The sequence below is a fragment of the Rhinatrema bivittatum genome, chromosome 3, assembly GCF_901001135.1.
Source record: "Rhinatrema bivittatum chromosome 3, aRhiBiv1.1, whole genome shotgun sequence".
NCBI classification, from domain to species: domain Eukaryota; kingdom Metazoa; phylum Chordata; class Amphibia; order Gymnophiona; family Rhinatrematidae; genus Rhinatrema; species Rhinatrema bivittatum.
Genome location: NC_042617.1, coordinates 171,916,928 through 171,940,531, shown reverse-complemented (window position 1 = coordinate 171,940,531; position 23,604 = coordinate 171,916,928). Strand labels below are relative to the sequence as shown.

Genomic DNA, 23,604 nt, shown 5'->3' with positions numbered 1-23,604 from the left:
AACATGAGGGATCCCTTAAAGGGCATTCTTGTGAGGCGTGTCTTGGAGAAGGAGTCGGCCGACCAATTTCGTAGCCAGAGCTGTCTCCTGGCTGCCACTGAGGATGACACTCCCTTGGCTGCCGTACAGACTAGGTCAGAGGCTGCGTCAGTGAGGAACGAGAGCGCTGATTCCATTTCTTCTCCCGGGGTGTTGTTCCTAGCTTGAGATAAACAGGAACGCGTCACCATGGTGCAGCAGGTTGCAATTCGTAGGGACATGGCTGCCACCTCAAAGGCTTGTTTCAGAATGGCGTCCATGCTCCGGTCATGTGCATCCTTGAGGGCCGCCCCCCCCTCCACCGGAATGGTGGTGCGCTTCACAATTGCGCAAACTATGGCGTCTACCTTAGGGCATGCCAGCAGCTCCTTGGTTGCCGGGTCCAGGGGGTACATGCCAGATAAGGCCCGACCCCCTTTGAATGAGGCCTCCGGCGCATTCCATTCCAGATCGATTAGCTGTTGTGCTGCTTATAGGAGGGGAAAAATGGTGAGCCGATTGGCGCAGGCCCTCTAGCAGAGGGTTCATTCTAGGTTCCCCTTGGGTGCCTTGGCCCGGGATAGCCAGCTCCGACAGGCATTGAGAGACCAGGTCTGGGAGATCCTCTTTAAGAAAGAAGCGTCTCATGGTTCGATACAGTTCTATCCCCGAGGGAAGCTCTCCCTCCTCGGGGGGCTTGCCCTCTTCCTCAGAACAATCTGAATCCCCATAAGTGGGGCTTCCGGGTGGCGAGTAGCCGTGCCTAGGTCTTGAGGGTCCAGGGGCGGGGTCCTCCGGCCCGCATGGGTCTGTTCGGGGATCAGACTGCATCTTGACAAAGGCATGAATCCCCTTGAATAATTCCACCCATGAGAGTGAAGCAGGTTCTAGCCTTAGGGGCACCAGGTCTCTCGGGTTCCCTGGCTGCTCACCGCTGCCTGCTAGGTCCGGGGTGTTCCCTGAGGAACTGGCAAGTACGCTGGGCTGGGACCGGCCCTGGCCTGGAACTCCCAGGGCCTCCTCACATTGGGCACATAGGGAGTCTGCTTCCTCGCTCTGAGTGGCTCTGAGGTTGCATGCTGAGCAGAGGCCTAGAGCTCTTATGCATGATTCTGGAGGTGCCAGCTCTGCGGACGCATGAGCTCTCCTACGCTCCATCTCGTCTGTTATCTCTATGCGGTGCGCTCCCAGCCGGAGTATGCGCCTTGTAATATGCGCGAAAGATGTGCGCCTACTAATATGCGCGTATCACCGTGCGCCTATGGACGTGCGCCTAGCAACGTGCACTTGGCAACGTGCACTTGTCAACGTGCGCGCGCCTATCAGCGTGCGCTTGGCAACGTGCGCATAGCAACGTGCGCCCAGCAACATGGGCTTAGCAGCGTGCGCCCATCAACGTGGGCTTAGCAGCGTGTGCCCAACAACGTGCGCCTATCAACGAGGGCTTAGCAACGTGTGCCCATCAACGTGCGCCTATCAAAGTGTCTTCAATGTGCGCCTTTATCAAATATGTGCCCAATTATTTTCGGGCGCCCAACATATGCGCCCGTCGCCTGTGTGCTCAGTCTGGCCTGAGCGCTAGAGCGAGGCGACGAACCAGGGAAATGGTGACGGCGAGCAGGCAGGTAAAATGGCGACCTCCTTGGCGGGCTGCCACGAAGGCAGACCCCGCTAATCCTCGCTTCCTCGGAGACCCACAAGTAAAGATGTATGCCTTACCTTGTCTTCGGCGCTTCCCGGTTGCAACCCGGGCGGTCTCCGGCTGCGGGGGGAGAGGGTGAGTACCGTCACCGCCGCGCTCGAGGAAGTGCACCCGCTGCCTCTAGGCCGCGCCCGAACTCGTCTCGCTCGAGGGCCAAGTCCGCACCGGGACCGAGGCTGCCTCTGTGCCGCGCCCGAGCCCTTCTCACTCGGGGGCTAGGTCCCTGCCGTGAATCGGCCACCGGACCGAGGCTCTTACCTCCGAGGGACCACGGAAATCACCTCGGGAAACTCAACTGGGGGAGGGACCGAATGGTATCACCGCAGGAGTGCGGGGCTCGTCTTCAGGTAGGATTCTTCTATGAATTTATTTATTTATTTATTTAGCATTTTTATATACCGACTTTCCAATAAAAGAATTACTGATCAATTCGGTTTACATTCTGAACAATAACAGTGACAAGTAAATGTCTTACAATGAACAGGTCGAAATAACTTGGATTAAGATATATGGGATTAATAACATAATTCAAAGATACGGTGCCTAATGTAGGCTAAATAGACAGGTGATAGGTATAAAGTTAGGTTTTGATATTAGACTGCCAAAGTTCATGTGATTTCTAGAGGGTTACCACGGAAGGGATCAATGGCAGGGATATTCCGCAGTTTGATGTTGTGGGAAAGCTTTGTGGAATAACCAAGTCTTGAGTCTTTTTTTAAATGTCGTGTAATTTAGTCGTTAGAATTTGGAAAAACGCTCAGCGAGCGTGAGGTAGCTCCAAACTGCTTTGGAGACGGAAATTACAGAGTTGCTGCACTTCCTGCGGGGGTATATGTACCCCGTGCAGACTTCAGATCCGTCTCCAACTGCTAGCACGAGCACACTATACCCATTTGTTCTGAGTCCATCTGCTACACGCTAGGAAAATGCACTTTACTTGAGAAAGTGGGCTTTTGAAAATTGCTAGAATATATGCCATTAAATTGTCTATAGGATTTGCTCATGTAAGTGCACTGTACACACGTAAATGGCTTTTGAAAACCGCTACAATAGTTACATTTACACGTGTAAATCCTTTTGAAAATTCACCTGTGTAGCAAAAAACCTACCACTGCCCATTCCTCAGCAAATACCATCCCAACAGTAAAGTATGGGGTTGCGATGATGCTTTTCCTCAGCAGGGACTGAGCTTCTTGTTAAAATTTAAGGATGGATGGAACGTACAATATACAGGGAGATACTGCAAGACAACCTGCTTCAGTCTGCTAAAAAACAAACTTGGGAGAAAGTTCACCTTTCAGTAGGTCAATGATCCCAAACACAAGGCCAAAGCAACACAGTACTAGGTGAATGTTCTACAATGGTCAAATCAAAGTCCAGATTTCAATCCAATCAAGAATCTATGGCACTATTGGAAAATTACAGTCCATAAGCATCATTTATTTATTTATTTATTTATTTTTAATTTTTATATACCGAGGTTCTTATAGAGACTACAAATCACTCCGGTTTACATATAACGATAAACTGCCCAACAGAGATAAGGGGCTTTACATAGAACAGTGGCACATATGGAACAATATAACTGGTTGACAATTATACAACCAACCTGAACAACAATCATACAACCAACCTGAACAACCTTGAGCAAATCTACCATGAAGAATGGGCAACAATCATTCCTAACAGTCTGCACAGCTGGTAGAAACTTACCCCAACAAAGTTGTTAATGCAACAAAAGGTGGTTCTACCAAGTACTAGTCTGAAGGGGTTGGATACTTATGCAAGCAACATTTTTCAGTGTTTAATTTTCTTTTTCAAAAATGCAGAGAAATAATGAGCATACTGGTTTGCAATAAGCATACTGTCGGGAACAATCTGAACAGGTTTCATTTATAAACCACACAAATCTGCTGACATTTTATGGGGCTAAATACTTTTGCAAGCCACTGTATATAAGTCTGTATCTATATCGAGACAAGAACATAAATGCCATGGTGGGTCAGACCAAAAGGTACATACATCATGTCTTCTATAGCTCCAGCACTGGCCAATCCAGGTCACAAGTACCCAGGCTCCAGTCTAATCCTACTTGCTTTAAACCAGAGATAAGCAGTGGCTTTCCCAAGTCTACAAGACTAGTAATGGTTTATGGACTCTTCCAAATCCATTTTAAATTCAGCAATGTTGCTAATTGCTTTCACCACATCATCTAGCAACAAATTCCACAGCTGAATTGTGATCTGAGGGAAAAACATACTTTCTCCAATTTGTTTTAAAAGTGCTACCTATTAGCTTCATGGAGTGTCCCCAAATCCTGGTATGGTTGAAAATGGTAAATAATCATAGAAACATAGAAATGACGGCAGAAGACGACCAAATGGCCCATCCAGTCTGCCCAGCAAGCTTTCGCACTTTTTTTTTCTTTCACATACTTATCTGTTTCTCTTGGTTCTTAGTAACCTTTTTTTTTTTATTCTATTTCCCTTCCACCCCCGCCATTAATGTAGAGAGCAGTGTTGGACCTGCATCTAAGTGAAATAGCTTAATTTAGTTAGGGGTATTAACCACCGCTATAAGCAAGCTACACCCATGCTTATCTGTTTATTCAGACTATGTAATTCAGTTCTTGTTGATTGTTGCCTGAATATAGATCCACTTTTCTTCATTCCCCCCTGCCGTTGAAGCAGAGAGCCTTGCTGGCTATGCATTGAAAGTGAAGTATCAGTCTTGCTCCCCTGCCGTTGAAGCAGAGGGCTATGCTGGATATGCGTGAATTGTCAAAACTTACTCCCCCTGCCGTTGAAGCAGAGGGCTATGCTGGATATGCGTGAATTGCTCTCCTGCCGTTGAAGCAGAGGGCTATGCTGGATATGCGTGAATTGCTCCCCTGCCGTTGAAGCAAAGGGCTATGCTGGATATGCGTGAATTGGCAAAATTTCCTCCCCTGCCGTTGAAGCAGAGGGCTATGCTAGATATGCGTGAATTGACAACAATTTCCTCCCCTGCCGTTGAAGCAGAGAGTTATGATGGATTTGCGTTGAAAGTGAAGTATCAGGTATTTTTTTGGTTTGGGGTAGTAACCGCCGTAACAAGCAAGCTACTCCCCTGCTTTTGTGTGGTTGGAAATCCTTTTTTCCACATTTCTTCTTGCCGTTGAAGCATAGAACAATGTTGGAGTTGCATTATTGAATAAGGATATTCATCTCCAGGTAGTAGCCAACATTCCCTCAAGCCACCCCCCATGCCTCTTGTCTTCATTCACATCCTCTAGACTTTATGGATCCACAGTATTTATCCCACGCCCCTTTGAAATCCTTCACAGTTTTGGTCTTCACCATTTCCTCAGGAAGGGCGTTCCAGGTATCCACCACCATCTCCGTGAAGAAATACTTCCTGACATTGGTTCTGAGTCTTCCTCCCTAGAGTTTTAAATCGTGACCCCTGGTTCTGCTGATTTTTTTGCAACGGAAAAGGTTTGTCGTTGTCTTTGGATCATTAAAACCTTTCAAGTATCTGAAAGTCTGTATCATATCACCTCTGCTCCTCCTTTCCTCCAGAGTGTACATATTTAGATTCTTCAATCTCTCCTCATAAGTCATTTGATGAAGACCCTCCACCTTTTTGGTCGCCCTTCTCTGGACCGCCTCCATCCTATCTCTGTCCCTTCGGAGATACGGTCTCCAGAACTGAACACAGTACTCCAGGTGAGGCCTCACCAAGGACCTGTACAAGGGGATAATCACTTCCCTTTTCTTACTTGATATTCCTCTCTCTATGCAGCCCAGCATTCTTCTGGCTTTAGCTATCGCCTTGTCACATTGTTTTGCCGACTTCAGATCATTAGACACTATCACCCCAAGGTCTCTCTCCTGCGCCGTGCACATCAGCCCTTCTCCCCCCATCGAATACAGTTCTTCCGGATTTCCACACCCCATATGCATGACTCTGCAGTTCTTGGCATTGAATCTCAGCTGCCATATCTTCGACCACTCTTTCAGTTTACTTAAATCCCGTTTCATTCTCTCCACTCCTTCCGGCGTGTCCACTCTGTTGCAGATCTTGGTGTCATCCGCAAAAGGACAAAAAGAAAATTATTACTTACCTGCTAATTTTCGTTCCTGTAGTACCATGGATCAGTCCAGACCGTGGGTTATGTCCCCAATCCAGCAGATGGAGTCAGCCAAAACTCTGAGGGGGCGTCACCATAAGTAGAACTACCCCCTCTGCAGGAGTTCAGTATCGAGTATATCAAAGCCCGAGTAGAAAAACCCGAACCCCCTCATTGAATCAAGTTTATAGAAAAGTGGCAACAACCAGCCATGTAACTGTAATAACAGACTAACAGTGGGCGTCCTACAACGGGTAGGAGGCAACAAGGACAACACGTCAACTTGTGAGGCACTGAGGCTGGGACAACAGTGAAAAATGGACAAGTGGTGAAGTACAGAAACCCTTACCGTTCCCACGAGCAAGATGAAGCAGGAGTAGAAAACCCAAAAGCGGTGGGCGTCTGGACTGATCCATGGTACTACAGGAACGAAAATTAGCAGGTAAGTAATAATTTTCTTTTCCCTGTACGTACCTGGATCAGTCCAGACCGTGGGATGTACCCAAGCTTCCCTAAATCGGGTGGGGTCCTGCGAGGCCTGCTCGGAGAACCTGTTCACCAAAATGTCCCGTGACTGAAGAGGCGAGGTGTAGGCGGTAATGCCTCGCGAACGTGTGCAACGACTTCCAGGTAGCCGCCCGACAGATCTCCTGGGATGAGACCGAGCGCGCCTCCGCCCAGGAGGCCGCCTGAGACCTTGTAGAATGCGCTACAATGCCAGGCGGAGGCGTCCGCCCCGCCCCAACATAGGAAGCGGCAATACCCGCCTTCAGCCATCTCGCAATGGTTGTCTTGGAGGCCTGGGAGCCTTTCTTCGGACCGGACCAAAGGACAAATAGATGGTCGGAAGTCCGGAACTCGTTGGTAGCCTCCAGGTATAGACGCAGTGTGCGTTGAACATCCAAGAGTCGGAGAGACTTCGGCTCGGAGGCGGAAAAGGACGGCAACTCCACCGTCTGGTTCACATGAAAAACAGAGACCACCTTCGGTAGGAAGGAAGGGACGGTGCGGATCGAGACTCCCGAGTCGGAGAACCGGAGGTAGGGTTCCCTGCACGATAGCGCTTGTAACTCTGATATACGCCGAGCGGAGCAGATTGCCACCAGAAATACCGCCTTGAAGGTGAGATCCTTGAGTGTCGCGGTGCGCAAAGGTTCGAACGGAGGCCCCGACAGGGCTCGCAGCACCAGGTTGAGACTCCAGGAGGGACAAGGATCCCGTAGCGGAGGCCGGAGGTGCTTGACACCCTTGAGGAACCGAGCAATGTCCGCGTGCTGCAAGAGAGAGCCCCCATCACGCAACAACGAACCAAGAGCGGCAACTTGGACTCTCACCGAGTTGTAGGCTAGTCCCTTGTCCACCCCGTCTTGCAGGAACTGAAGGATCTGAGGGACCGAAGCCGTTGTGGGGCTAGTGTCCTGGCTGGCACACCACCGCTCGAACACCTTCCAGACGCGAACGTAGGCCACCGACGTGGACGTCTTGCGCGCCCGCAGCAGCGTTGATATTACCGCCTCCGGGTACCCCCTGCGCCGGAGGCGTCGCCTCTCAAAAGCCAGGCCGCAAGACAGAAGAGTTCTGCCTGCTCGAAAAATACCGGGCCCTGGTGTAGGAGGAAGGGGAGGTGCCCCAGCCTGATCGGGCCGTCGACCACCAGCTGCAGCAGGTCCGCGAACCAGGGTCGCCTGGGCCATTCCGGGGCGACGAAGATCACCGTCCCCGAATGTCCTTCTATTCTGCGGAGCATCCGGCCGACTAGGGGCCACGGTGGAAAAGCGTAGAGCAGCAGATGTGCCGGCCATGGAAGTGCCAGGGCGTCCACCCCCTCGGCACCGCGCTCTCTTCGCCGGCTGAAGAAGCGGGGAGCTTTGGCGTTTAGAGCGGATGCCATCAGGTCTAGGTGGGGAGCCCCCCACCGATGAACGAGAAGCTGCGTCGCCTCGTCGGACAGAGACCACTCCCCGGGATCCAGCCGTTGACGGCTGAGGAAGTCCGCTTGAACATTGTCCACCCCGGCGATGTGTGACGCTGCCAGCCGGACGAGATGACGCTCCGCCCATTGCATGAGCAGCGCTGCTTCCAGCGCGACTTGTGGACTGCGCGTGCCTCCTTGGCGATTGATGTAGGCCACGGTGGTCGCATTGTCCGATAGCACTCTGACCTCGCGGTTTCGGAGGAGCGGGAGAAAGTGCCGCAGGGCGAGCCTGACCGCCCTGGTCTCCAGACGGTTGATGGACCAAGTCGCCTCCACCGCCGACCACGTTCCTTGCGTGGCGCTGCGATCGCAGACCGCGCCCCAGCCCGCTAGACTGGCATCGGTGGTTACCACCACCCAATCCGGTAAGTCGAGGGACACGCCTCGGGCTAGGTTCGCCGGATCCAACCACCAGCCCAGACTGTCCCTGGCCTTCTGAGGAAGTGGCAGAATCATCTGGTAGTCCTGCGAGACCGGCTTCCAACGGGAGAGGAGCGCCCACTGCAAGGGCCGGAAATGTGCAAACGCCCAGGGGACCATATCTATGGTGGATCCCATCACCCCCAGGAGTTGCAGGTAATCCCAGGAGGTGGGTTCCGGTAACACAGAGAATCGTCGTATGTGATCCCGCAAAGAAAGCGCCTTGTCCTGACGCAAGAAGACTTTGCCCAGCCGGGTGTCGAAGGTCGCCCCCAAGAAATCCAAGCGCTGTGAGGGTACGAGGGAGCTCTTGGAGAAGTTCACCACCCATCCCAGGGAATGCAGAAACTGTAGCACCCTGGACACGGCCGCCTGGCCATGGGTGAACGACTTCGCGCGAATGAGCCAGTCGTCCAGATAGGGATGAACCAGGATACCCTCCCTCCGGAGAGCCGCAGCCACGACTACCATAATCTTGGTGAAGGTGCGTGGTGCCGTCGCCAGTCCGAACGGGAGAGCTATGAACTGGAAATGCTGGTCCAGTATCTTGAATCGCAGAAGACGGTGATGATCCGGCCGAATGGGGATGTGCAAGTAAGCCTCCGTGAGGTCCAGGGAGGCAAGGAACTCCCCCCGATGCACCGCTGCGATCACCGACCGCAGCGTTTCCATGCGAAAACGGAGCACTCGGAGGGACTTGTTGACCTCCTTGAGATCCAGAATTGGCCGAAACGACCCGTCCTTCTTTGGCACAACGAAGTAGATTGAATAGTGGCCCAAGCCCACCTCTCCGAAGGGCACGGGCGCAATAGCGCCTATCTCCTGAAGCCTGTTCAGCGTTGACTGCACCGCCTGCCGCTTGAGGGCCGAGCCACAAGGGGAAAATACGAAGCGACTCTTCGGTGGCCGGACAAATTCCAACGCGTAACCCAGCTTTACGGTGTCCAAGACCCACTGGTCTGAGGTAATCCGCGCCCACTCCCTGTAGAAAAACTTCAGACGCCCCCCGATCCTGGGGACGGTGGAGTGGGCGACTCTGGCATCATTGTGAAGACTTGGAGGAGGGGTTACCTGTCCCGAGAGCGGGGCGCGCGGGCCTGCGGCCGCGAAAGGAGCGCGACCAGGGTTGGGCCCGGGAAGCGGGCGGCCTGGAGCCCCCCGGCCTGTTGCTTCTGTAACGCCGCTGCGCCCTGGCTCTAGTCCGGGACGACGCAAACGCCCGGGAAGGGCGATATCTATCCTCCGGGAGGCGGTGAACCGCATTTTCCCCCAGCGACTTGATGAGCTGGTCCAGATCCTCCCCAAAGAGGAACTTACCCTTGAAGGGTAGGGAGCCCAGACTCGACTTGGAAGACGTATCTGCCGCCCAATTGCGAAGCCACAGCAGCCGTCTGGCCGCCACCACCGAGACCATCGCTCTTGCCTGGACGCGGAACAGGTCATACGAGGCATCCGCCCCGTACGCCACTGCAGCTTCTAACCTGTCCGCCTGGGCGGCCTCCGCCGCTGGCAGATCCTGGGAGGTGAGAAGTTGTTGAACCCACAGGAGGCTTGCCCGCTGGGCGAGTGAACTGCACATCGCTGCTCTCATACCCAGCGCGGAGACCTCGAAGACTCTTTTCAGGAAGATCTCCAATTTGCGATCTTGTGTATCCCGCAGGGCCGTGCCCCCTGTCACCGGGATTGTCGTCCTCTTCGTGACCGCCGAGACTGCAGAGTCAACTCTCGGAACCTTGATGAGATCCAGGAAATCTTGAGGTAGCGGGTACAGCCGTTCCATGGCACGACCCACTTTCAGAGTCGCCTCGGGGGTATCCCATTCCCTCGTGAGGAGCTGCAGGAACGAGTCGTGAATGGGGAAAGCCCTCGCCCTCGGGCGCAGGGCCGCCAGGACCGGATCTCCTTTCTTTGAGGATGTGACCACCGCCGGCGCTACTGGGGCAGGCGGGTCAGGCGGCGGATCCAGATCCAGCTCCTGAATGATGCGTGGGATGAGCTCGTCCAGCTCTTCCCTCTGGAAAAGGCGCAGCGTACGCGGATCGTCCCCCTCCGTCGTGGCGTCCCCTTGCCCCAGATCCATGAAGTCCGGGTCAGGGTCCACTGGGTCCGGCGCCGCTCCCCCTGTCGCTGGCGAAACCCGAGCACGTGCGGGAAGACGAGGGGCCCCCGCTCCCGCCGCAACGGGGGGGGCCTGAGCCGAAGGCGAGGTCCGGCATATCTTGGCAGGGGGGGGGTCCACCGGTGTATCCAGGCCCTGCAGGTATGCCGTGTGCATAAGAAGGACGAACTCCGGGGAAAACCCCGGTCTCGCCGCGGGGGCTCTGGAGGGGGGCACGTCCGCGCTCTCCTGCCCCTGCGGGCCCTGCTCCGGCAGCAAGGTCGGGGGCGAGTCCGGTTCCGACTCCCTGTCATTCGCTCTCTCCTGAGGTGCCGCGGGGCGCCGAGCGCTCAAGATGGCCGCCGTTCCCGCCAGGCCTGTGGGAGGGGCCCGCCCCCGGCGTCCTGGCAGAGGCGCTAGAAAAGAGAAATCGGCAACGGGCTGTGAGGTGCCTTCCCCCCCGGGAAGACACCGGGCACAGATGCCCTCCCTGGAGATGCGGGACCCCGGTTCGCCACAAGCCGCGCAGCGCGTCGGCCGCGGCATCGCGGTGCCGAAAAAAACCGCGAAAAACGAAAGTGCTCAAAAAGGATAAAAAAGTGAGCCTCGGGGTCCCGCGAGCCGAAACGCCGCCGCCGCGGGGGGGCCCGATGGCCTGCACTGCCCGCCGACGTGAAGAAGAAGAAGGCGCGGGGGGGCCCTCCTGGCCGCACTACCCGTGAAGAAGAAAAAGCCTGCCTGCCTGCCTTTCCGAGCCGCCCACGAGGCGCTCAAGATGGCCGCTGGCAATGTGGCAAGCGCGGAGAGGCCGGTGCTGTCGGCCTCCGCGAGGTAGCAGGGGAGTTTGGGGAGCTGAAAAGTAAAGGCAACACCAACTTACCCCGTCTGTAGAGAAAACAAGGAAGACACAAACAGAAGGTAAGCCACGCCTCCCCAAAGTTGAACCCCTCAATTAATTAATTAACTCAATCAGAGTCTTCTTTTTTTTTTTTTTTTTTGTAAACAAACTTGATTCAAACCAGATTCAAAAGAGATAGGCAATAGCCCAAGAAAGGGCAGCCAAAGACAAAGTTAAAAGCTTATGCTGAATTGGGAGCACTCCAAATTCCCTACTCGCATCTGCTGGAGTCAGAAGATACTGAACTCCTGCAGAGGGGGTAGTTCTACTTATGGTGACGCCCCCTCAGAGTTTTGGCTGACTCCATCTGCTGGATTGGGGACATAACCCACGGTCTGGACTGATCCAGGTACGTACAGGGAACCTTACCTTCTATCCCGTCCGCAATGTCGCTCACAAAGATATTGAACAGGACTGGTCCCCACACCGACCCTTGCGGCACTCCGCTCAACACCGCTCTCTCTTCAGAGTAAGTTCCATTTACCATCACACATTGACTTCTGTCCGTCAACCAGTTTGCAATCCAGGTCACCACCTTGGCACTCACTCCTAAGTTTATTTTATTCACCAGTCTCCTGTGCGGAACCGTATCAAAAGCTTTGCTGAAATCCAAGTAGATGACATCGAGCGCTCTTCCTTGATCCAATTCCTTGGTTACCCAGTCAAAAAACTCTATCAGATTTGTCTGACAGGATCTTCCTCTGGTCCAGCAATTCTTCCGACTGTAGACAGCTCACTATGAAGAAAGACTATGAAGAAAGACTAAAAAGGTTAGGACTTTTCAGCTTGGAGAAGAGACGACTGAGGGGGGATATGATAGAGGTGTTTAAAATCATGAGAGGTCTAGAACTGGTAGATGTGAATCGGTTATTTACTCTTTCGGATAGTAGAAAGACTAGGGGGCACTCCATGAAGTTAGCATAGGGCACATTTAAAACTAATCGGAGAAAGTTCTTTTTTACTCAACGCACAATTAAACTCTGGAATTTGTTGCCAGCGAATGTGGTTAGTGCAGTTAGTATAGCTGTGTTTAAAAAGGGATTGGATAAGTTCTTGGAGGAGAAGTCCATTACCTGCTATTAAGTTCACTTGGAGAATAGCCACTGCCATTAGCAATGGTTACATGGAATGGACTTGGTTTTTGGGTACTTGCCAGGTTCTTGTGGCCTGGATTGGCCACTGTTGGAAGCAGGATGCTGGGCTTGATGGACCCTTGGTCTGACCCAGTATGGCATTTTCTTATGTTCTTATTCCTTCTTTTAATAGTGACTCCATTACTTTTCCCACCACCGAGGTGAGGCTAACCGGTCTGTAATTACCAGCCTCTTCTCGTTTCCACTCTTGTGAAGCGGGTTCACCACCGCTCTTCTCCAGTCACGCGGCACCACTCCCGTTTCTAGGGATCTATTGAACAGGTCACACATCACTCCCTATTTAACCGTTTCACCCCACTCATGATTCAGATCTTTCTCATATCTCTTCTCAGTCATCTCTTTTGAGGCTGAACAGTCCTAACCTGTTTAAAGTGGGGGTGCCTGCAATTGTATACAATACTTAATCGATACAGAGGCATTATATATTCTGTTTTATGTTCTATTTTTCTTTTCTTTTATTGTTTTTATGTTATGTACTGGTTTTGTTTGTTTTATTATGTATGCAAACTGCTTTTATTGTTACAGGTTATGTGGTATATAAATTTTATAAATAAATAAATAAAACCCAACATTCTATTTGCTTTTTTTGGCTGCCGCTGCACACTGAACTGTGGATTTCAAAGTACTGTCCACGGTAATTCAAAGATCCTTTTTCCGCCTAATATGAAACCCAGTATCAAGTCCCTACAGTGTGGATTATTCTCCCCTATATGCACCACTTACCACTTTGCACTTCCCCACATCAAATTTCATTTGATAATTAGATACCCAACCCCTCTCCCCAGTTTTGCAAAGTCTCTTGCAACTCCTTACAATTGGCTCATGATTTAACTACTCTGAATAATTGTGTCATCTAAAATCTGATCACCTCATTCACTGCTCCCTTTTCCAGATCATTTATAAATATATTAAAAAGCATGGGTATTAGAACAGATCACTGGGCAGTCCATTATTTACCTTGAGCGAAATGATCAGTCAGTCCTACTCTATTTCCTGTCTTTTAGTTGTTTAGCGATCCAAAATGACATTGCTGCCACCCTTTCCATAGCCTACAGCAGCCATATCGCTTTCCCATTCTCACCCCTTTTCAGCACCTCTGCTCTCCAGGAGACTCTGGCTCCACAGCCAGTGCAGGCAGTTCACGAGACACTAGTTGGTCATTCTTGTGCTAGCAAAATACTCCACATGTACAGAACACAGATAAGACTCATCAAATATAGAATAAAGGGACCATATAAAGTATAAACAAACATGCATATAAAAACTAAATTAAAAATTGCAATAAGCCCGACTAAATTAAGCAATGCAACAATGGAAAAAAAAAACCCAAACCACACCATCATTCCTCATAAAAACACAAAATCAAAAAAATTAAGTCATTCCTCATAGCAAAACCATACTAATTAAAACAATTTCAAAACAGCTAACTAATAGAACACCCAATAATTAAAAACTCACAAATTGGTTTGAATATTTGCCAATCACCAATAAAATATTTCCCAAGTACAAATAACATTTTCAAACACCAGAATAACACCTAATAATTAAAGCAAATAAGGATTAAAAAATCTCCTGCTCTCAATATTTGAGATCATTTAATTTCCAGTTACCCTGAGATTTTTGTGGATTGGGGGAAGCCCACACAAACTTCATCCTCTCTCTCACACACATACTTATACATGTTCATTCTCTCACACATGCATCCACACACTTTCTCACACACACACACACACACAGGCTCTCCCATACACATGCTCTCTCAGGGCTTCGTTATGGAACATCACTGCCCACTGGGTCTCCTCTTCAGCAGCCACAGGATGATGGACTGCTGGGTCTTCGCTGTTTGGAGGGGGCATGCCTCCCAATCTGGCTCAAGCTCTATAAGGTGGTGGAGGACAAAGGCAGGGAGCTCCTGCACACTGTGATTCTCACCCATCTCAGTAGCCAAATCATGAGGGGAAGTAGTAAGCTTACAACCTCCGCCCGCAAGTTGATTACTAAGAAAGGAAAGGATTGCAGTGTGCAGATGATGTGAACAAGTGCAAGGTGATGCAAGCAGGGAAAAATAACCCATGCTGATGTTATACGACGTTATCTTCCATATTAGGAATTACCACCCAGGAAAGAGATCTAGGCATCGTCGACTCAGTGTGCTGCGGCAGTCAAAAAGGCAAACAATGTTAGGAATTATTAGGAAAGGAATGGTGAATAAAATGGTGGATTGTCATAATGCCTCTGTATCGCTCCATGGTGAGACCGCACCTTGATTATTATATGCCATTCTGGTCACCGCATCTCAAAAAAGATATACTTGGCTTGAGAAAGTACAGAGAAGGGCGACCAAAATGATAAAGAGCATGGAATGGCTCTCCCCTATGAGGAAAGGCTAAAGGGGTTAGGGCTGTTCAGCTTGGAGAAGAGATGGCCGAGTAGGATATGATAGAGGCCTACAAAATCATGAAAAGACTTGAACGGGTAAATGTAAATCTGTTATTTACTCTTTCAGATAAAAGAAGGACTAGGAAACACTCCATGAAGTTAGCAAGTAGCATATTTAAAACAAAATCTGAGAAAATTCATTTTCACTCAATGCACAATTAAGCTCTGGAATTCACTGCAGACGATGTGGTTAAGGTAGTTAATGTAGCTGGGTTCATAATGGAGAAATTACTTACCTGATAATTTTGTTTTCCTTAGTGTAGACAGATGGACTCAGGACCAGTGGGTTATGTGCTCTTCTGCTAGCAGAAGGGAGATGGCGTCAGATTTCAAAGCTGACGTCACACCCTAGATATATCCCTGCAGTGACCTCAGCTCCTCAGTATCCTCCTCGAAAAGCCATTGTGGATATATATCTTGCGTAATAACTTGATTAAAACTAATCAAACTTTATTAAACTGATTCAACTGATTTAAGAACTGGAGACCTCCAGTGCACTCAGCCAAGTTAACGCCGACACCAGACTAACTGCGGGTGTCCTGACTAGGGGCAGGCAACGGCTTACCCGTAATTGTTTAATTCAAGGTTCTCTTTCCAAGGCCCTCCTTTCTGTGGGCCGCCGTGAGCGGGATGCTGAGTCCATCTGTCTACACTAAGGAAAACGAAATTATCAGGTAAGTAATTTCTCCATTTCCTAGCGTGTAGGCAGATGGACTCAGGACCAGTGAGATGTACAAAAGCTACTCCCGGACAGGGCGGGAGGCTGCCCGTGGTCCAGTTAATACTGCCCTTGCGAAGGCTGCATCTTCTCTAGCCTGGACATCCAGGCGGTAGAATCTGGAGAAGGTATGTAGGAGGACCACGTCGCCGCTCGACAGATCTCGGCAGGCGACAGCAGTTTGGCCACTGCCCAGGATACTGCCTGGGTCCTAGTAGAATGAGCTTTAACCTGTAAGGGGTAAGGGCTTTCCTGTCTCTATGTAGGCTGCCTTGATTACTTCCTTAATCCAGCGAGCTATGGTTGCTCGTGAGGCAGCATCACCTTGGTTCTTCCTGCTGTGGAGTACAAACAGGTGATCCGTCTTGCGCACCTGTTGCTATTGTTCCAGGTATCGCATCAGGAGTCTGCCGACATTTGGATGGCGCAGAAGGCAGTAGTCTTCAGAGTCCTTATGTTCCTCGGGAGATGGCTTGGTTCAAATGAAACTCTGATACCACCTTCAGTAGAAAGGAGGGAACAGTGTGAAGCTGTACTGTTCCAGGAGTGAACCTAAGGAGCAGCTCCTGACAGGACAGTGCCTGCGGCTCGGAGATGCGACGGGCAGAACATATTGCCACCAGGAATACAGTCTTCAATGTTAAGAGGTGTAGTGACAGACTGTGCATTGGGGTCTGAAGGAAATTCCCGCTAGAAAGTCTAATACCAAATTGAGGTTCCATAGAGGCACCGGCCACTTTAAGGGTGGTTCAAGTTGCTTCACCCCTTTTAGGAAACGGGCCAAATCCGGATGCGCTGATAGACTGATCCCGCTCACTTCGTCTCTGAAGCAGGAGAGGGCTGCTACTTGAACCTTGAGGGAGTTGAGAGACAGCCCTTTCTTCATATCATCCTGTAGAAATTCCAGAATCATGGCTGAATCACAGGCACGATAGTCTGAATCGAGTTTCCAGGCGGTTTATGTTTCATCCCACCTCTTCCTTGTTCCATTGTCCCTGGGACGACAGTTCCTGACAGTGAGCTCCCCACCCTCAAAGGCTCACGACTGTGGTGAGCTCAATCCATTTCAGTGGGGATAGGCTTACTCCCCTGCTCAGGTGGTCTTCCTGTAGCCACCACTGAAGCTGAGAACGCACCTCTGCTGGGAGATGGAGGCGGATTGAGTAATCCTGGGACACTGGGTTCCAGCGTGATAGTAAGGAGCACTGGAGAGGTTGCATGTGAGCCCTTGACCACGGAACGACCTCCAGGGTTGATGCCATGAGCCCGAGGACTTGAAGATAGTCCCATACTTCGGGACGTGTATTGGTCATCAATTGTCGCAATTGTTCCATCAGCTTCCTCCTCCTTGGGGGAGGGAGGAAGACCTTGTTCTGCATGGTGTCGAAACAGGCCCCCAGGTACTCTAGGGACTGAGAGGGCTGTTAGACTGCTCTTGGCCGGGTTCACAACCCAACCGAGTTCCTGCAGTAGGTTCTTGACTCTGCTGGTCACCTGTTGGCTTTCTTCCGATGACTTTGTCCTGATCAGCCAGTCGTCCAAGTAAGGGTGTACCAAGATCCCTTCCCCTCCTCAGTGTTGCTGCCACAACCACCATAATTTTGGAGAATGTTCTGGGGGTGGTTGCTAGTCCGAAGGGTAGCGCTCGGAACTGGTAATGGTGTCCTAGTACCGCAAAGCGTAGAAAACACTGGTGATCCTGATGGACTGGAATGTGAAGGTAGGCTTCAGAGAGGTCCAGGGAGGTTAGGAACTCTCCTGGTTGTACTGCCATTATTACGGAGCGGAGAGTCTCCATGTTGAAGTGTAGTATCCGCAGATGACTGCTGACGTTGAGATCCAAGATGGGTCGGAATGATCCTTCTTTCTTGGGGACAATAAAATAGATGGAATAATGCCCCGTATTTTGTTGGGACGTAGGGACCGGAGTTATTGCCTTTAGACTGAGTAGTCTTGTCAGAGTGGCTTCCACTGCCAGTCTCTTGGTGTAGGAGTGGCAGGGTGATGATATAAATTTGTCCCGAGGGATGTTGCAGAACTCCAAAGAATAACCTTCTCGAATGATGCTCAGTACCCATTTGTCCGACGTGATCTCGACCCATCGTTGGTAGAAGAGGAAAAGTTGACTCCCTATTTCCTCTTCCTGTGGATGGGTCAGCCCATTCTCAATGGCGGGCAAGGTTGGAGCCTGCCCCTGGGCCTGTTCCTCTCTTGGTCTGTCGGTTTCGAAAGGGCTGGAACCTTCTGGAGGGACAAGGTGCCTGGAATTGCGAGTTCCTGTAGGGTCAAAATCTAGGAGAGCCTCTGCCCCTGGTTCTTCTGGGGGAGGGGCGCTGGGATCTTTTACCCCTGTCCTCCGGTAGCCGAGGCACTGGAGATTCGCCCCACTTGCTGGCTAACTTCTCTAATTCGCTTCCGAATAAGAGATATCCTTTAAAGGGCATTCTTGTGAGATTTGCTTTAGAGGTCGCTTCAGCAGACCAATTCCGCAACCATAACTGTCTTCTGGCCGCCACTACCGAGGCTACTCCTTTGGCTACACCAGATCTAAGCTTGGTCCGTCAGGAAGGCTGCTACAGGTTCAATCGTTTCACCAGTATACATTCCTAAGTTATTTGCCTCTCTGGAAAGGAGCAAACAGGAACGTGCCACCAGTGCACAGCAGGAAGCAATCTACAGTGTCATTGCTGTTGCATTGAAGGCGCTTAAGAATGGATTCTAATCATCTATCCTGAGTATCCTTCAATGCCGCCCCTCCCTCAAAGGGAATAGTTGTTCTCCTTGAAACGGCATATACCATGGCGTCCACTTTTGGAAAATGCAGGCGTTCCTTGGTCACTGGTTCCAGAGGGTACAAGGCTTCCAGTCCCGACCTCCTTTAAAGCTGGCCTCTGGGGCATCCCACTCCAGGTCAATTAGTTCCTGGATCGCTTCCATCACTAGGAAGTAGCATGAGGCCTTATGAAGGGACACCAAGATGGGGTTCTTCTTTGGTTCAGTCATAGGGTCTTGTGCCTGGGATCCCCAGTCTTCAGAGTCTGGGAAACAAGGGTTGGTAGTTCATCCCTGTGGAAGAAGCGAAGCATGGTTCTGTATGGTTCCAGGCCTGGAGGGATTTCTCCTTCTTCCAGAGAGCCACCATCATCATCTGAGGTGTCCAGGTCCCTGTCAGGGAAATTCTTGGTTAGGCGAAGCATGTCTCGAAACATCCGAGCAGGGCCGGGAGGATCTTGTGCTTCCAGCAGGGGTTGAACCCAGGTCGCAGCTGGGTTGATTGTGCCTGAACGAAGGCTTGCAGTCTCTGAAAACATTCTAACCAGGAGAAGGCCCCTGGATCCATGTTAGTCCCAGGGGGAATCTGAGTAGAGGCCCCTGAGGTGCCCTCTTGCAGTGATGCCATTTCGGAGTTACATAAATCCGGGGTATCACATGTAGTAGCTCCGGACCCATCCTCAGACAAATGCACTTTAATGTTAAATTTGAACCGCTTATACAATTTTCTACCAAACAGATAAGCTCAACTTAAAAAATTGCTTAGTGTACTATATTGTTACCGTACTATGATGGCACATGTTTAATTTGTAATCTATATCACTCATTTTTTATCATGCCTATATGTAAACCGTTGTGATGGTTACCCAACTTAACGACAGTATAGAAGAGTTTTTAAATTAAAAAAAAAGTCAGGGACCAGGCTTTGGTCCCCCCCTGGGCTTCTTCGCAATGTCACAGGCAGGACTCCAGTTCAGGCCGTGCGGCTCTGATGTGGCAGGCTGTGCAAAGAGAGTGCCTTTTGGGCTTCTTGGACGCCAGTGCCATTGCCTCTATATCTAGGCGCACAGGTAATGTGTTTCAAAATGTGCGCAGTTATGCGTGTGGGTACAATGCGCGTGTGTAGTTTAAAGCGCAGCTGTGATGTAGTTGTGCGTGTAGCTGTACATGCGTCTACATTGAAGGCGCACAAGTTGGGCACACTGAATGCCCGGCCTGCCCCATGCGTACTGCCGGTCGAGAAGGGAAGATGGCGCCCCCTGAGGGTCTCCACGTGTCCGGACCCCCTGCACCGGACTGAGGCCTAGCCCAACCAAGGCTGTTCAACCCAATCGGTGCTCCCTTTTACCTCGCCAGGTTAAATTCAAAATCGGTAGAGCATTCCAAGCCCCAGAGACCAGAGACCTTAGTTTAAAGTTTTCAAGCTTACCTGGTCTCGGAGCTTACCGATCGCGTGTCGGGACGGTCTCCAGCTGAGGGGGGAAGAGGGCTTTACCTTCACCACCGCGCTCGCATGTGCACCTGCTGCCTTTCAGCCGCTCTAGGGGCTAAGATCACGCCGGGGTTACTGTCTACCGGACCAAGGCACACCTCTGAGGAATATCAAAAATCACCTCAGGAATTCTCAACTGGGGGAGGGACCCTTAGGTATCACCATAGGAGAGCGGGGCTCGATTTTAAGGTAAATTTTGTCTTCTTGCTGTAAATGTTCTAACACTGCTAGTGTGTGGGATAGTGTCCGCATCTGCTAGGAGACAGATACTGAGGAGCTGAGTTCACTGCAGGGGTATATCTAGGGTGAATTCAGCTTTGAAATCTGACTGTCTCCCATCTGCTAGCAGAAGAGCACATAACCCACTGGTCCTAAGTCCGTCTGGCTACACGCTAGGAAAGCTGCTAAAAATCAATAGGGAATAGCCACTGCTTATTACCAGCATTAGTAACTTGGGATCTTTATGTTTGGGTACTAGCCAGGTACTTGTGACTTGGCATGGTCATTATTTGAAACAGGATACTAGGCTTGTAGGACCCTTGGTCTGACCCAGCTTGGCATATCTTATGTAACAGGTCAGAGGCTCAGCAACAGTTTTTCTGATTTTCATTTCTTCATATAGCAAGTCCTATGTTTTTAATAGCTGATTTCAATAAATGATTCTAAAGTTAAGCAGCAAGAATTTGTATATCAAGCTGAATCAAAGTTTAGCTAACTGTATAGCTGTACGGCATCATGTGCCAGGGCAGAAAAAGAGCTTTAGAGATGTTACTGACAATTATCAGTGACTTTCCTGTTTTTAAAACAGATTTTTCTTTCACAATTATATCTGATGGCAAGGAACCAAAATGTCATTGCAGAACTCACAATCAGGCCCGGCGATAAAAAGAGGCGCTAGGGACACTACCACGTCCCTAGCGCCTCTTTTTTGATGGGAGCAGTGGCTGTCAGCGGGTTTGACAGCAAACGCTCAATTTTGCTGGCATCGGTTCTCGAGCCCGCTGACAGCCACGGGTTCGGAAACTGGACGCTGGCAAAATTGAGCATCCGGTTTTCGAGCCGCGGGCCCATTTTAAATTTTTTTTTTTTTTAAATTTTTTACTTTTTTTAAACTTTTGGGACCTCCGAGTTAATATTGCCATGATATTAAGTTGGAGGGTGCACAGAAAAGCAGTTTTGGACGCGCTATTACCCCTTACTGAATAAGGGGTAAAGCTAGCGCGTCCAAAATGCGCGTCCAACCCCCCCCCCCCACCCCCGAACCTAATAGCACTCGCAACATGCAAATGCATGTTGATGGCGCTATTAGGTATTCCTGCGCGATTCAGAAAGCAAAATGTGCAGCCAAGCCGCATATTTTTCCAGAGGTAGGCGCTAATTTCTCCGGGCACTGGGAAAGTGCACAGAAAAGCAGTAAAAACTGCTTTTCTGTGCACCCTCCGACTTAATATCATGGCAATATTAACTTGGAGGTCCCGAAAATTTTAAAAAAGTAAAAAATTAAAAAAATTTTTAAATGGGCCCGCAGCTCAAAATCCGGATGCTCAATTTTGCCAGCATCCAGTTTCTGAACCCGTGGCTGTCAGCGGGCTCGAGAACCGATGCCGGCAAAATTGAGCGTCGGCTGTCAAACCCGCTGACAGCCACCGCTCCCGTCAAAAAAGAGGCGCTAGGGACGCGGTAGTGTCCCTAGCGCCTCTTTTTATCGCCGGGCCTAATTTTAATAAATTAAAATACTGAATCGCGCGCACAGGAGAGTGGCCTGTGCGCGCGCAGGGAGAGTGGGCGCTCGTCTGCTATCCCGCGTTTTTACTGTATCGGCCCGAATGTTGTGTATGTATTTGCCAGTTTTTCACAGGATAAAACATTTCCATGTAATCATTTTATGTAAGATCTGATCCACCAATATGGTTTTTCTGCAATACTTAAACAATTTTATCCATCATTTCTTTGAAACAATACCTATTAAAGAGAAACACAGTGAGGTGAAGTATAACTTCACTGCTACCAGTCAAGGATGGTTTCATCATCTGGATGTATCTTAGGGCTTGTCTATGCTCTCCTTGGCACATCAAGGCTTCAATAATTCGAGTATGCTGCCAAGACAACATCGACCTGGTTGTTGCTGGATGAAATATCTTATCCAATGAATTCTGCAAAAAAAATAGAAGAAAAACTAATTATTGAACTACTTGTCTACAAACGTATGTTAGAAAGAAAATCATAACCAGTTACGTGAACAAGGAAAAATGATATGTGTCTCTCCAAATATATTTATACGCACATGGTTTAAAAATCAGTACTTAATATTTATAAATTAACATACATAACCACCCTTGTTCTCCTTCATTAAATGTGTACTATGTTCAGTTCTGGAGATCACTAGGGAAGTACACATGATGGTTTTTTTCCCATTTCATTAAGTGTGCCCTAAATGGAAACTGGTGTGCACCAACAAAAGAAATGAAAAAAAAAACCCGAATGAAAATGGAAAAAATTTTTTAGCAGCACATCCCTAGAGATTGTGTAGACAAAGAGAACCTGCTCTCGGAAAGGAAGAGCCGATATCCATATAAAGTGTTGTAATTACCTCCTTAATCCACGCTGCAGCCCAGAGGACACTTCGCCTTTCCATGTTCCACCATACAGGATAAAGAGATGACTAGATTTCCTAACGACTCTAGAAATCTTTAGAAATCTTAAGGTAGCCCCCTCATTAGGAAGCGAAGGTGTGCGTAAACCTCAAAATCCACCTACCCACTAAAAGAAGCAGAAGTCTGAGCAATTCAATTTTTAAAAATCTTCCAAAAGAAGGACGGAAGCATATGGCTTATTCCTTAGAAATCAATAAGAAAGACTCCCTACAAGAAGGCGCTTGCAACTTGACATCCTTTGAGCTAACAAAGAGTGTCTAAGGAAACAAAGAAATGGACTTCAGCGCAAGCCGCTTTAAGAGAATAGTCTGAAGATGAGCCAACTGTACTCTCATCCTGAAAGGCAAAACTAAGTTCAAGTCTCCAAACAACTGGAACCTATATCGGAGGTGTAAATGTTTAACATCCTCCAAGAACCAAGAAACATTTGAGTGAAAAGACAGCAGACAAGGCTAATATGATCTTCATAGAAAGGAGGGCTGCTTTCCTGCAAAAGTTCTAACAGTAGTGGAGCCTTCACTGCCCCAGGAGCACTAAAGCCCAGATCACTAATCTTAAAAAAAAACAAAACAAAAAAAAACCCCCCAAAAAAACTCTCCAATCTCATACATGAGCCAAAGAGGAGAAGAATTTTCTAGCCTTCAATAAAAGCCAATACAGCCAGAGAATAAATCACCTTAATTGAACATGCCCTCTTCAAGGGCTAAACTATAAGACAAATTTGCACCAGCCTCAGCAAAGTAACTCCCTTAGAGCTGGAAGCCTTAGGAGGCTATTACACATAAGACATCGGGGATCCGCATACTGAGGCTACTGCATAACAAACAGTAGTACCAGTCCCTGATGCTCAGCGATCTTTGTAGAAACCTGCCTATCATGGGCCAAGCCTGAGAGAAAAAGGTATAACATTGTCCCCAAGGGCCACCTCTAAATTCAGGAAATGAACATGAATGAATAAGTGTGTCTCTCTTCCAGATGAAAATCTGGAAATCTTTCACAGTCTGGCTAGTCACTATCAGATCCAAATCTGACAAACTCCCCATGTCATGACCAATCTGATCTAAGGCTCTGAGGAGTACACATTCTCCTATACTTATGGTTTTGCAAATGAAGAAGTCTAGCATGTCCTGATGTTTCACTTACCCCAGTAATG

At 49.6% G+C, this 23,604-nt stretch overlaps 1 protein-coding gene across 2 annotated transcripts in view; it reads right to left on the bottom strand.

The window, feature by feature from the left end:
- The window catches only part of AHCTF1 (AT-hook containing transcription factor 1), a 564,884-nt gene that overhangs the window by 234,067 nt on the left and 307,213 nt on the right, over positions 1–23,604 (bottom strand). For both annotated transcript variants that reach the window (XM_029593945.1, XM_029593946.1), the window contains exon 21: positions 21,760–21,950. In XM_029593945.1, coding sequence (XP_029449805.1) covers positions 21,760–21,950 — 191 coding nt within the window. The remainder of the gene's footprint in view (positions 1–21,759; positions 21,951–23,604) is intronic.